A 14,954-nucleotide genomic window follows, 5' to 3' on the forward strand; every position below is an offset into this window, starting at 1 on the left:
ACACACACACACACACACACACACACACACACACACACACAGCGCACACACACAGACAAAGTGCACACACACAGGTAAGCACACTAGAGCACGGCTCGGACCGCATCTGCGAATCTAGGGTAACGCCATGGTTACCTAACCTATACTGTCTCCATGGTAGCAACTTGTCAACAGACAGCACCCCCCTATGACTCAAAAGGGCCTCACCCTTGATTATGTGTAACTTTAAGCCTTAATAACATTTAAACGGGTGATTTATACAACAATTCACCCCAACATACAGTTGTCATTAACAGGGAAACTGCCTTTTGTACCAGGCTGTAAACATGTTTATATCTACTGTTAAACTGGGCATTTTAACATGGAGGTCTATGGAGCCAGCCTCAAGTGGCCATTTGATGAACTGCAGCTTTTGGGCACTTCCACGTTTGCTTCCTTTCTCAGCCTCGGAGGTTGCCACTAGCTCTGGATGTAATGGGAAAGACCTGTGTGATGTAGCGCTGAGCGACACATTCTTAGATTATAGCTAAACAGTGCACTAAAATATGTTTCCGAAAACATTTGAGGTGAGAAACAGGCAATGCAGGAACAGAATCTTGATAATATTTGATTGGTGCTGCCTAGCTTAATGACAGTTTACGAGACATGATTGACAGCTGCATCAGAGGGTCCTCGACTCTTACTGGTTGTTTTTGCTTATGTGTGGTAATGCCATGAGAAGTGCTTTAAGGAGACAGAGTAACATGATCTTTTCTTATCAATTATCCATCTCATGTAACACCGTGTGACAGTTTTATAAAAGTTACCAACTAAAGCTTTAAATGGCAAATTAAAATATATTCCCGTACTGTCCGCACTGTACTTTACAGTGAATACATCCTGGCTTTGATAAAGAAAGGTCACTTTGAGTCAGAGTGCTTGAATTCCAGATGTAAACACCGCAGAGTGCTGATTGATGTTAAACGTGCTGCAGGGCACCGGACGCTGTCGAACTTTTACCTCCACAAAGCAGAATTTTACCGGAATCTGTGACCTTCAGGATGCATCTCAAGACTCACCGATCTCTGTAATTGAGAAGAGAAAGTAACTACGGCGGAGAAGTTGTGTAGAAATATTGATAAAATGTCACCCCAGAAATTAGAGGCGCCTAACAGCTTTTGTTGCTCTCTTCTCCTTTGTGCAAAGAGCAGGTCTGCACTGGCGGCTGTCAGCACGGCCGACTACTATTATTGGTCCTTTCCGCCTTTAGCAGCAGAGAAACCTCAGTTAAGTAAAAAAAAAAAAAAAAGGCTGTTTTTTTGTAAGATAAACAGTGAAAATAAATGCAGGGAGAAAATGCTGACAGCCTACAGCATGTAAGCAAACCTCTGAAACAGTGTTAGCATAGCTGTGCAGCACCCTGGTTTGTTATTTGGGTAGTTTTTTTTTATTGTTTAATATGACACAGAGCTGAACAAGAGAGCCCAGGACTACCCAATATTTCACACGCTCTCCAATATGTCTGCAAGCACCTGTGAATTGTGGCAAATTGATTTTCTGACATTTATAAAAATTGATGTTTATTTTGAAGGCGACCTCTCTGGAATACACCCTGCATTTTGGCATAGTGTGAAATCTAATTATTTAGCACCCTGTCAGGTCTTGTCTCGGGGTACACAACATGACGAGCCAAAACATGCATTCAGTTGCCACGTGTCTCTCCGTCTCCCCCTGTTCTCCCCTCTCTCTCTGTCTCTGTCTCTGTCGGCCGATGAATGGTGTCAAGGATATTGCAGTGATTTGACACCCGTGGCAGATGCACGGTGGCACCTCTGCCGCAAGAGCCCGACTGGAGACGTCATGCTCAGAGCAACGGCAGCTGGCCTCGCTTCTTGAAGGGAGACTACATTAGCGCAGGGGGGGAAGCCTTGTTTGCTTCTGCTGGCTTGGCATTGTTTGTAGTTGAATTATGAACTGTGTAAAATTTATGCTAAGCCTGACTTAAGGCACAAGCCTCTGTGGGGAGCTGTCTCATGTCTCATTGAGCCGCCGTAGTGCTCTTAAAACGATTCCTCCCACTGTCCTCTGTTGGTCATGTTGTCTTGTTCATCCTCTCCAAGAAATTGGTGCAGAAACAATGAAACAACCAATCAGTTTGTCATGTTGTTGTTGTTGAGAGGCATTATCAGTTGCTGGAGAGCTGCCAGAGGAAGGATCAGTTCACCCACAATACAGGAAAGCTTTTCTTTCCTTTTTCCTTTACTGGTATTCAGCAATGCAGAGAATTCTACAGTTGAGTGGTTTTTGTTTGTTTTTTTTGTCCTGCCTCCACCTCGATACAGTGCAGGTGAATACAATGTTGTACGTGGATCACTCCCATCCGTCTAGCCACACACACCTTCTATTTACACAGAATTTTTTCACTATAAACTGGTTTTGCTGAATATTTATTAGCTGTTATATTATTATTGTTTTTTATTTTGCTTTATTCCTTATCACATTGACCTGATCAATCTGTATTGTCTCTATCTTTACATGTAAGGTGACCTTGACTGTCTTGAAAGGCGCTTATAAATAAAATGTATTATTATTATTATTATTATTATTAATTTTTTTTATGATCATTATTATTATTATTGTTAAATGTACACACTTTTAGGCACTGAAAGGTTTTCCCTGGTACTATTTTCGACTAAAGAAATAGTTCCTAAAGCTGCTGACAGTGTGCTCTGTGGATTTTCCAGAGTGACAGGAACACTATTTCTGGAAAGACACATCACTCTTTAATTTATTTATTCATTTATCTGTTTATTAAATCAAGATTTAAAAAATCAGTTTACTTCCTATTTCAAAATCCAATCATGATTTCTTCCTGTAAAGCATAATACGACGACGTTTGCCTACATAAACTAGCACCAACCAATTTCAACCAATATCATGACATCAACCCATAGATCAATCTACATCTTTTAACTAGACAGAGCAAAGATTAAGTCAGCTAGCTAGCAGCAGCATGGTATGTCCGAGTGTCTTTGTTCCCCCAAAATACTGTGGTTACAGGCCCTTTAGATTACGCACAAGGCGGGGCACCAGTGGCTTAGTGGTAGAGCAGGCGACCCATGTACAAGGCTGTTGCCGCAGCGGCCTGGGTTCGACTCCAGCCTGTGGCCCTTTGCTGCATGTCTCTCTCTCTTTCTCTCTCTCTCCCCCCCTCCTTCACACTTGCCTGTCCTGTACATTAAAGGCTAAAAAGCCCCAAAAAATATCTTTAAAAAAAAAAAAAAGATTATGCACGAGGCATTTAACAGTAGACTCTTTCAGTAACTAACATTACATGAAGCATATGATGTGTTTCATCTTTGTCTCCCTAACAGATATTACTGTCCCGTCTGCATGAAACCATCTGCACCGCACTGTTATGATACGCCCACTTTTTAACGATCAAATTAAATTTCTCTCATTATGTCCTACCTGCCCAACCTGTCTCACTCAGAAATATGTCACGATAATGAAGCTACATACTGTTGAATTGCTGGGAGCTTCATAAACAAAATTGCACTTATTGTTTGTAAAAGTCTTTGACAGAGACATCTGAAAACCCGGGCAGAGGAAAACCCTAAAAAATCATACAGCTGCTTCTTTCTGACAGCAGAAAGATGTCAGTGATTTGGGTGAACCGGCCCTTTAAATTGAAGAGAAGCCGTTTTATTTTAGTTTTGTCACCATGAACAGATTAAAAGCAGACTTTGCATCAGTAGCAGTGCATCACTTGCAGGTTTAAGTTCCATTTATTTTGCTACATGTCATCCAGTATGCTTGCTAAGCCTGCAAACTAGCTGGACAACAGCTATGCGAACATAAAGTAACAGACCTTCAGCTTCATCAGTCAGCAGTGTTGTAGCATTTGTTAACAGAAGCAGCCCAGACACCAGAAGTAAATGTTGGTTTTGTACGTTTCTGAAAACCATTGACACATTACATTTAACACGTCTGTGCTTCTAAAGTTACGTATGAATTGACTTTATCATCTGGCGGTGGAGCAGATGCTGGATGGTGTAAGACACCTGCTAAACTGCAAACTACAGTTTGAGGCGAACAAGAAGCAATACTTGTTGTTTTTGCTGAGTCATTGCTGCATTTTTTGGCGTTCTAGCCAACAAACATGAGAGTGTTTTTGCAACCCGTAGCTATGTTTCCACTGGGTGTAGTGCCACAAAGTTTTTTTTTTGTCACTGAGACATCGCTGCCATTCCTGCTGGAATAGTGCCACAAATAAGAAGTTGTTTTTTAACAATTAAAGTGTTTGTTTTTTGCTGAGATATTGCTGCGTTTCTAGCAGGCGTTCTGCAACCAAACATGACTTTTTGGTACCTAAACCAATTGTTGTTGGGGTTTTTTTTTGGCCAAGCCGAACCACACAATAGCCACAGCGTTGTTGAAACATAAAAAATGCAAAGTTTCAATGTATCTGCTGCAGGATAACGTACAGATGTTACATATCTGTGGTTTGCAGAAATATACAATGGCAAAATGAATGTGGTGATTGGGCCGTTAGTAGGATTATAAGTGGCTTTTTACAATTGAGAACCGAACGCTTCAAAGCTTTAGTTGTTGCTGGGTAATCGACGTCCAACTCAGTAGTCTAATGTTTCACAAGTAAACTGGTGGAAGAAACTGAAAGGAGGTGGAAGGTGTCCCATCCTGTCGAAGCTTCGAAGCCCAGATAATGGTATTCAGGAGTCCTGGTCATAAGCATGGCAGAATGTTGACAAAATGTTTGTTGGAATATGTGTCGTATAATGATAGAAAAAATGTAAGTGCAGTATCCTTCTGTTTCTTCAAACCTGTATGCAGCACCTCATGTGATAATGCCATCATACGGTGGCAGTAATAAAAACACCGAGCAGCACATCTTCAGTTTGTCAGTAAAAAATGAATGTGACGATTAATAATAACTTAAAATTGTGCAGCCGCTCTTTGTAAAGCAGGTAGAGCTCAGAGAGAGCAAACTTAATAGCAGACAGAATTAGTGGGATTGATTTCCTGGAGTGCTGCACACTGTGGTGTAATTTGATAGAGGAGCAGAGTGTCTCAACCTCTCAGACCTCAGTTTGGCTTTTTAAGATCACACCACAAAAAGCTACTCCATTACAGTAACTGGAGCGAAATGTACTCCGTTACTTCCACTGCGGTGTGTCATTGCTGTCACCTCTTTGCCCTCAGCAGTCGGGCGGTGTTGATGTGGTGTGTCGGGGTTTTGGATGGTGCCTTCAGCCCTCTAATCCGGAGAGCAGAGAGGTGCTGCTGTCGCTGACAGACTGACTGACAGGCAGGCGGAGAGGACCCAGCTGTGATGGCTGGTGTCGGCTCAGTGGCAGCCTTATGATGAATTGCCTCTCTTGAATGATAGCGCTGTTACTGAATGATACTGACGCAGGATTGTTCTGTCAGCATCTCGACGGCGACCGCAAATAAAGAAATAAATAAATAAGCGAGAAATGAAGCGCTATGCAACTCGCCTCCCCATCTTTTTATTTTTCATTAAAGTTGCCACCTCTCATAGATCTCCATATGCAGTGATATGGAACTGGAAGTTTGTGCAGAAATGCGGTGGAGGAAATTGCCTTGGAAAACCACAAATGTGGCACAACTTTTGATTGATTGAAAGCTGCCCTCTTGTTTGCTTTTTACTTTTATATCCAGCAGAGTATATCTGAAAAAAAAAAAAAACCACTTCCTGTGTGTTTTTCTTTATTGCCAGTACATAAATTATATCTGATTGCATCAAGATAAATACTTTGATGTTCTACCATGATACTGAAAATAAGTTCTGTTGATGCAGAGTGTTTTGTTTGTATCTATACATTCTGAGACTCACCTCAGTGCTCTGTCTGTTTACAGCTCAGACGACTACTATGAATACGGACACAGCGGGGAATCATACGAGTCGTATGGTGAGTTGCAGACCTCTCCTTCTCCAATATTTCTTTTGTCAATTGTCAGAGCGTCTATTTCTAGTCACCGTCTCTGCACTGCAGGCTTCATCTCAGCTGTCACGGCGTCTCAGTTAATGTGTGATGTCTTAGAGCTGTTCGAAACAAACACTTCTAAAGTGGTTTATTCATAATTCAGAGCTTTTAGTCCTTCAGTTTATTTGGCTCATTAGGAGAGAGCCATGGACCTCATTCACCTTCATCTTCCTGAATGTCTTTTATAAATTTGCTTTTAAGAAATCTCTACATCAGATTCATGACTGTTCTTAAACCCCAGAACTGCTCGCACCTCTGTTGTGATCATGTATCCCGTGAATTATCCTTGTAAATTGAAAGTGTGCGCCAGCTGATCCTGATTAGCACAGGTAAACACCCCACCAGTCCCCATTAAAGGTCATGAGACTGCAGGGTCGTGTGCTCACAGAAACTGAAAACAAAATTTGGAAGAAATAAGACATGAAAGTCCATACAAATGTATAAAGAACACCGGACTTCATTGTTCTGAAGTGGAGGCAAACTCCATATGAGCTGTCATATTTAATAGCATGTGTAGTAGATATAAAGAAACACAAAAGGAAACGATGCATGGGATGCTATAACCCGTTCAGTGAATGTTGTACCTGCAGAAGGGCGCACTGACGCACTGTTAAAGTAGAGAAATAAAGTTTTATTTCGAGAGACGCTGACCAGCGGAGGAGGACAGGCTGCCCCTCTTCACTCTTTACAAATACATCTGTAAGGTCCTGGAAGACGTGTTCCCTCCTCAGAGCAGGAACATCCTGCAGCAGCAGTAAATGTGCCACGTGTGAGCTGACCAAGGCTGCAGGAAGAGGCCGACTTTGGGCCTATAAATAAATTACTAATTATTGGAAGGCATGTTTCCAATTAACATAATTGATGTGAACTGAAGTGTGAGTACAGTGGTTATTTATTTTAACAGACTGTTATGCTTTGTAAAATAATAAAAAATGATCATTAAAGATTATTATAATTTAGATACTGTAGTATTTTACAATTGTAGAATCAAAGAAAATACAGTAACTGATTATTTTAGTGTGCGTTCTGTTCTTACTTCTGAATCAACCCCAAATAAGAAAACATTTGTGAAAGTCAGAATCTTTGTGAAAAGTGTGCACGTGGGTTTTAAGAAGAAGTTTGCTACGAACAGTTGGTGAATGAGATCCGGTGCCACTAAGAAGTCATCTTGTCTGTCTTGTTGAGTGACAGTGTTAGCTAAACTAAAAGAAATGATCCTGAACAAACATTGTAAGTATAACAATTTCATTTAATCAGATTCATTCATTCATTCATTCATTCATCTTCTAACCACTTCATCCTCTTGAGGGTCGCGGGGGGGCTGGAGCCTATTCCAGCTGACATTGGGTGAGAGGCAGGGTTCACCCTGGACAGGTCACCAGACTATCACAGGGCTGACACATAGAGACAGACAACCATTCACGCTCTCATTCACACCTATGGACAATTTAGAGTCACCAATTAACCTGCATGTCTTTGGACTGTGGGAGGAAGCTGGAGTACCTGGAGGAAACCCACACTGACACGGGGAGAACATGCAAACTCCGCACAGAAGGGCTCCCGCACCCGGGATCGAACCGGCAACCCTCTTGCTGTGAGGCGAGAGTGCTAATCACCACACCACCGTGCCGCCATTTAATCAGATTATTTAATGTTATTTTACTGTTTTATTCAAAAGAATTCGACCAACAAAAAGACTTGGGTGATATTTTGAATTGAGTTTTTGACTGCTCTGAAGCGCTTCAAAAAAAAGTGTCAAAAGCAGAAAGAGACTTTGACAAGCTGATACTTGAGCTGCACAATCACTTCAACATCTACTCACTGCTGAAACCTCACGCGGAAAAGAACCAGTGCTACTAAGCAGCTGTTAGGGTCCTCATTCATTCATAAATCTGGAGAAGTTTGGATTGATTAGATTAAATATGAGTTAATAAAGAACTTTTGAGGTTTTTTGCATGTGCATTAGCAACTGTCCGTTCTGTGTATGTGTATTCTAACAAATCAAGTTCATTATGTTCAGTCAAATATACAGGGAAATCAGATTTACTTTGATCCGTGTGTTCTCATCCTCAGTAAAACTAAACCTCTTACCTGCAGCGTGATACTGTATATTACTAAAGCTTAACCAGTTAAAGCTACAGCTGGTGACTTTTCTGTATTTACTGACACTCAGTGCGTTTACATGGACAGTTTAATTCCCTTTTCATTCGCAGTGAAAGTTCATTCCTACTAAAAGTGATCTTGTAAACACCTAATTCAGAATGAAAATGGCCAATGTGATTGAAAATTCAATCCGATGTAAGGGGCTGGAATATTCTGTTTGTCATTCCGAATGAAAGAATTCCTTGCACTTGTATACACTCATTCCTCTTTAAGTTCATTCCGGTCTTTCTGCACATGCTCGTTTCCTTGCCCTTCTGGCGTGATATAGCGTGCATAGCAACGGGCTGAGATAGAGCAGTCGGACTCGTCGCCACAGCACGGTCATCTATCTCCCTTCTTCGACCTTCTACCTCCCTTCTCCTCCTCAACAGACGAAGCATTAGCAGAACAAGGTTGTTGTCGTACTGCTGCTTCAAGAATATAAGCCCGAAAAAGGCACTAAGAACGGCGGCGTCAAGCATCTTGTTATCCAGAGCGTGGACTACAGTGTTTTCTTCCGGTGAACATAAACACGTAACATCCGCCCCGCCCCCTATCCAATCAGAAACCTTCCCTGCCCCAAACCTGGCGTAGACCCGAATAAAGGTGATTAAACTGATCTCCCGTGTAAACCCTCATTCAGAATGAATATTTCCCATGTAAACTACCTGGAAAGACTTTAATTCCTAATGATTTCATTCAGATTTATTTAATTCTGAATGAGAAGCCATCATGTAACCGCACCCACCACTGTCGTTATATCCAGACATGTATATGAGACAGTCATTTCTCACCCCAAATGCTTTCAGAAACATATTTTAGTGTACTGTTTAGCTGTTAAATGAGAAAGGATGCGTTCCGAATCGCATACTTTTCCTTTTAACTTTTTGTAGGTACTGCAGCTGCCCTTATAAAGTATGTACTGTTGCAGTATGCACATAATCAGGACATACTACTTCCTCGTAACATAATGCCCTGAACTTTGACCCTGTTGCTTTTATATCCGTAACCTTGGAGAGAAACAAACGCTTCTAACCAAGTTCGGAGATAGACGATAGATCAACCCTGAGAGCTCTGCTGTTGTTACTTACATTACATCAGCAGTTCTCTGTCAGTTATTTTCATAGTGATGTCCTTTTGTTGATTGGTTGTTTTCCTTCAGCTGCTGTGGATTCTAGCAAATGCCATTAGAAGCACTACAAGGAGGAGGACAGACATGTTTTTATCACGGACTGTCTCGTGTAGTTTTGTCTATCTGTAGTGACAGTTTCAGCAAATATGGCAAGAAGTAAACTTTCTGAAAGTCACCAGCTACTCTTTTACCAACTTACCATGTGACTTCTCTGTTCAGGCACTGTTTTGAAACCCCCAAAAATAAGTGTTCAGTCACACAGTAGTTTGCGTCTCTGCAATCAGCTCAATATGTTTCTGTTTAAGGCCAGTGTCAGTGACTGCTGTCTGGTTAAAAGCTGCTCATCGTGTCTGGAAAGAGCTCCAATTGCCACTAAATCCACACAAAGTTAACACCACTGAGATAATGTTCAACAGTACTGTGTCGACCTTTCACAAGATCCAGTAAAAAGTGGGCCAAGGTCGTATTTGCTGCAGAGCGCACTTGAATGATAGCAGAGCTAATATACAGTAAGGTACAGTAGACCGTGCTGCTGGACGGCTGAAGGTTGGTCCATCTCTAATAATATATATAAATATATATATATATATTCATTTTTAGTCTGTGTAACTGGAAAATTACAAGATGAAGTCTTTATAGCAGAGTCAGGCTCTGGTTTGTAACGTTTAATTATCTCAAACATTAGCAAATATAAGAGTACAATGTTTATTTGTGTTGTGATGGATTAGTTTGTGCATTTGTGTCAAGCTCTCAGACAAGATTACATAAATGTATTATGTAAATGTTTTTGTTTTTAACGTTTTTAGTTAGCGACCGACTGAGATAACATAATTATAATTATTAAATCCTCTGCATCATTAAACCTATTGAAGACTGACGTGTGTTCATGTCACGCTTTAGAGATTTTAATGTGTTTCCGTAAGCTAATAAAAAACTTTCCCAACTTTTCTGACCGCACAAGAGGAAGAACTAAGCACCTCCATCTCATTAGAGCGCTGCGTACCTCCACATGAAATGAAAACCGCTGCCGCATGGGTCACACAGAAAAAAGGGCGACAGTTCAAAGGAAACAGATAAACAGCGTTGATGTGCACCCTTGTTCTCGAAACACAAGGTTACCTTGGTCTATTTCTTCAAAGTGACTGTCAGTGAAAGGGTGACAGGTTTAATTAAGGGGTATTGGCTATGTGCTGCCAACAGAGAACCTCTGCACAGAAAAAAACAACCCTTTGTGAGCCTCAGCTCTAGGGAAGTCTCGGCGCTGGCTGAAGATCAGACAAAGGGTGCCATCGATAGTGGCACTTTCACATTGACAGTACCAGGGAGTGAACAGGGGCTGATTTGGGCTAATGGTAATTGTGACCTTTTTGCTGGGAGCCACTAAACGGCTCCTTTTCAAGTAGCTATTTGATCCTCTCATTCAATTATCTGAGATGCATCCTTCCAGGTGAAAGTCAAGCGTCTTGGTGCGAGTCGCTGTTTGTATGCCCAGCTTGAAGCGGCGCTTTTGTTAGGAGATGAGCGTTGTCGATATCAGACAGTCAAAACTTTCTGCTGCATTACTTTCATCGGAGGAAGCATGACAAGAATATTTGTGCTGGGGATGCACCGACTGTGAAATTCTAGGCCAATACCAATGTTTTTTGTTGTTGTTTATTTTGTTTTTATTGTTATTTATTTCCCCTTTTCTGCCAGGAAAACAAAGAAATTGTCTTTGGCGAAAAAAATAAAGTGTTTTAAAGACATTAATTGGAAGTGCATCAATTCAGTGCGACACATTTATGAAAAAAAACCAAACTTTTAAATAACCTTCTTTCACATTAAAAACATTTTTAATTAACTCTATTTTATATTGTTGTGAAAACATCAACAAATACCTCCGTCAAACAGCTCGCCAAAAACTACATTTTACAAGATTACACGGCTAAGGTTAACTACCTCTCCTCCTGCTGATGTCAACACAAATTTGTTGTTCACAATGTAGCATTATCAGGGGAACAATAAGCATTACGTTCACAACCGTAGCAGCATATTTTTTAATATCATAATTCATATTCGCAATATTGGACTTGTTGACATCAAGCTGAACTATTAATATTGTAACAGAATCTGAGTCTCACTCTGAGCAGAGATGGGCAAAAATACATCAAAATGTATTTTGATACAAAATACCCCTCAAATAAATGTATCAAAATAAAATACATGTATTTTGTATTTTCAAATACAGAAAATACTTTTTTTCTTTTTTCTCTCTGTCTGTCGGTCGGTTGGTCCACAAAGCTCACACAGCTCATGAATAACTCAAAAAGTCCTTGACCAAAAATGCTCAAAATTTGCATACTGCAACTAGAGACCATGAGTAACTATACCAGAAAGAATGCCTACGTTTTGTCCATAGGTGGCGCTATACTAACCGATTCAATCCTTTTTGTGAATAACTCAAAAAGTCCTTGACCAAAAATGCTCAAAATTTATATGCTGCAATGAGAGACCACAAGTAACTGCACTGTAACTGATTCAGATTTAGATTCAGACAACTTTATTGATCCCACGTGAGGCAATTCATTTGCAGCATACTCATCCCAAGCATCAACCACAACAACATACAATTTCCTATGTTATGCACAGTCCAGTAAAACAGAGCACTCGGTCACTGAAGGGCACATTGAATGGTCCAAGTTTAAAAAAAACATATAGATAAAAATATTTAAAGAAAAAAAAAGAAGTAAAAAATATTGTTACATCCAATATTATAAGAATGTGTAGCCTATTATTTTTGTTTTTTGATTCGTGGAGAAAGTATTTTGAGTATTTTAAATAAAAAATTTCTCCACTCAAAAGTATTTTGTTACAAATTACATTTGCTTTTTATTGGCCTTATCAAATACAAATTACAAAATACTCAAATGTAATTGAAACACGTATTTTAAATACAAGTAATAGAAATACTGCCCATCCCTGACTCTGAGTTACTGTTGTTGTTCACAAACTAAAGAAATAAGAGATCATTTTTATTTAGCTTTTACTGAATATTTGAAGAAAACTGTAAAACTATATTACTTACTTTGTTGCAATTCGGTTTACTTAAATCAATAAAATATATATATTTTGATGTATTTGTCAATTCGCCAAGAAAATCGTTATTACAAAAATACCCTGAAATATCATGATATTATTTTGGGCCATATCTCCCACCACCTTTCTCCCAATGATGTCTTAGTCTGTTCATCCTTAACTTGTTTTCGATTGCCCCCAACAGTATGATGGGATGCTGTTTGGGCTTATTTATACTCCCTTGACATACCACAGTAGTTACGTCCATTTCAGACTTTGTAAACGTCACTGCTGTCATACCGTCCTTTGTGTTGGCAAAGAGGGCCGGATTAAATTTCAAACGACAACAAAAGAGGCGACAGTGGAGGAGGCCGTTATAATGTACCTTGTAATAGAGGCAGCATTGTAGATGGTGATGGTTTGTGAGCCCATTAAATACATTGCAACATGTAGACGGAGAGTTCTTTGTCATCTTCTACACCACAACTACACCACACTGCCCCCATGATCTCCACTGTACTGCTCCACTTTGTCCATATCTGTAAGCTTTCAGAAAATGTGCACGAATATAGATGAAATCATCGCAGAAGGCTCCATTCATGTCTGTNGGTGATGGTTTGTGAGCCCATTAAATACATTGCAACATGTAGACGGAGAGTTCTTTGTCATCTTCTACACCACAACTACACCACACTGCCCCATGATCTCCACTGTACTGCTCCACTTTGTCCATATCTGTAAGCTTTCAGAAAATGTGCACGAGTATAGATGAAATCATCGCAGAAGGCTCCATTCATGTCTGTATCCATACAGAGAAACATCGACCACTGCCATCAGTGGATGTCATCTTAATTGCCAATAGACTGATGGCAGTCACCAAGGCGAATATCAGCTGATACTGATGTTCATCCAGTGAATCAATGCATCCCTAATTTGTGCAGAGCTTGACATGAGTTGTTGTGAATGACTGATTTAACCCATCTTTGATCAACCCCCATCGGTTTCTGCTCTTTTCTTCTGAACCAGGTCTGGAGGAGTGGGCAAACAATCGTGGCAAGGCACCGCCAGCACGAACAACCAAGGGAGTGTACAGAGATCAGCCATACACCAGATATTGAACTGTTTATACAACCCGCACCTGAGTCCTCATGGCTGTTTCAACCCAAGTAATGGATTTTTTATGGACGCTCCCACCTTTTTAGAATTGAAAACTAAAACCGCAAAATAACACAAATGAAACAGCGATAGTGAGTAAAAAAAACTGATTTACAAAAAGAAAAAAAATGGCCTCCCCCTGATTATAAAAACATACTCCCACTGGGTAAAAATGTGTAAAGCAATTTAGGTAATCTATCCTTTCCTCCAGGAGAAATCGACTGGACGTTGAGATTAAGACTCCATAGCACATTAAGTTTCTCTCTCAGCTATGTGATGGTGAAGAATGACATTGTACCGAGCTATTTTACTTGGTAATGATTAGAGAATCACTATGCTGTCGTACAATGTTTCTACACAGCTGCCAGTGCAACTTAATTTATCACCCTCTATTCTTCAAACCCTGAACTGCGTGGTTGATCACTTTAAAATGTAGTAGCTTAGTTCTAGGAAAGTGCAGTACTGTAGATATTTTTTCTGAGGGGTAATTGGTGAAAATTGTGTCCCTTGTAAATTTCCAAACTGAACAAGAGAAAAGTCATACTGTATACATATTGTTTTTGCTGTTTCCTCCTTTTTGTAAAATAATAGTTCTTTAGTGTTAAAGGGCTTATAAAAGCATGGTGTGCAACTGTGGATATTGTCAGCTGTTTTATTCTGAAAAGCCTATGTAGTTGTGTTCATGATTATTCCCCCTAAAACATCAACACATCTATAAATAGCCGCTCATACTTTGTGTACACCGAACAGCCAGAGCTGCGAATCAATCCGGGAGCTTTTTAATTTTTGTGATTTTTCTTTTTCTGTTTTTTTTAGATGCTCTAAATAAGTAATTTTGATGTCATTTATTGATTTTAATACCAGATACTTTTCTGACTTTGTAGGCATAATAATCAATTTTAAGATCCTCAATCACATGCTGGTGAATTGATCATTTCCATCTAGAGATTTGTTCAAGTATAATGATTTTGAGCTTATGTAAGCCCTTTAATATTTTTTCTTCTTTGTTGATGCTGAATAAACATTTTGAAAGAAAACCCTTGTGTTCGAGAGAATAATTATGGACTCATAAATAAGACTTATAATTTAAACTAACAAAAACCCAAATGAAAAAGCTCGAGTTTGGATGGAAGCTTGTACTGGATTAAAACATGATGTCATAACTAAGTGAAAAACAAGATAAATCATATGTTCTGGCATAAAATCCAAAGTGGGATTACCAAAAATACTGACAAACAGTTCAAACTGCAAATGGAAGTAGTTTGTGACCTTGTAGACGACCTTGGTAATCTGATAAGAACGGTTTCCCATTTGTATTTGAACGTCATGTGATGCATTTTGTCGGAAATCTCCCCGACTGAGATTTAGAGGATTTAGCGATAACGACATCGGCACTCTTGAAACCCTACCCGCTCTGTTTGTTCTTATAATTCGATGTGAGGCAAACGCTGATCAAGTCAAGC

General features: G+C 39.9%; 1 protein-coding gene across 2 annotated transcripts in view; it reads left to right on the plus strand.

Annotated features, from left to right (window-relative positions):
- khdrbs3 (KH domain containing, RNA binding, signal transduction associated 3) overlaps positions 1-14,517 on the plus strand; it is a 173,047-nt gene extending 158,530 nt beyond the window's left edge. For both annotated transcript variants that reach the window (XM_050035377.1, XM_050035378.1), the window contains 2 exons: positions 5,881-5,933; positions 13,363-14,517. In XM_050035377.1, the coding sequence (XP_049891334.1) occupies positions 5,881-5,933; positions 13,363-13,454 (145 nt within the window). In that variant the 3' untranslated portion in view covers positions 13,455-14,517. The remainder of the gene's footprint in view (positions 1-5,880; positions 5,934-13,362) is intronic.
- The last annotated feature ends 437 nt before the right edge of the window (positions 14,518-14,954 follow it).

This window comes from Epinephelus moara, chromosome 22, assembly GCF_006386435.1.
Source record: "Epinephelus moara isolate mb chromosome 22, YSFRI_EMoa_1.0, whole genome shotgun sequence".
Lineage (NCBI taxonomy): Eukaryota > Metazoa > Chordata > Actinopteri > Perciformes > Serranidae > Epinephelus > Epinephelus moara.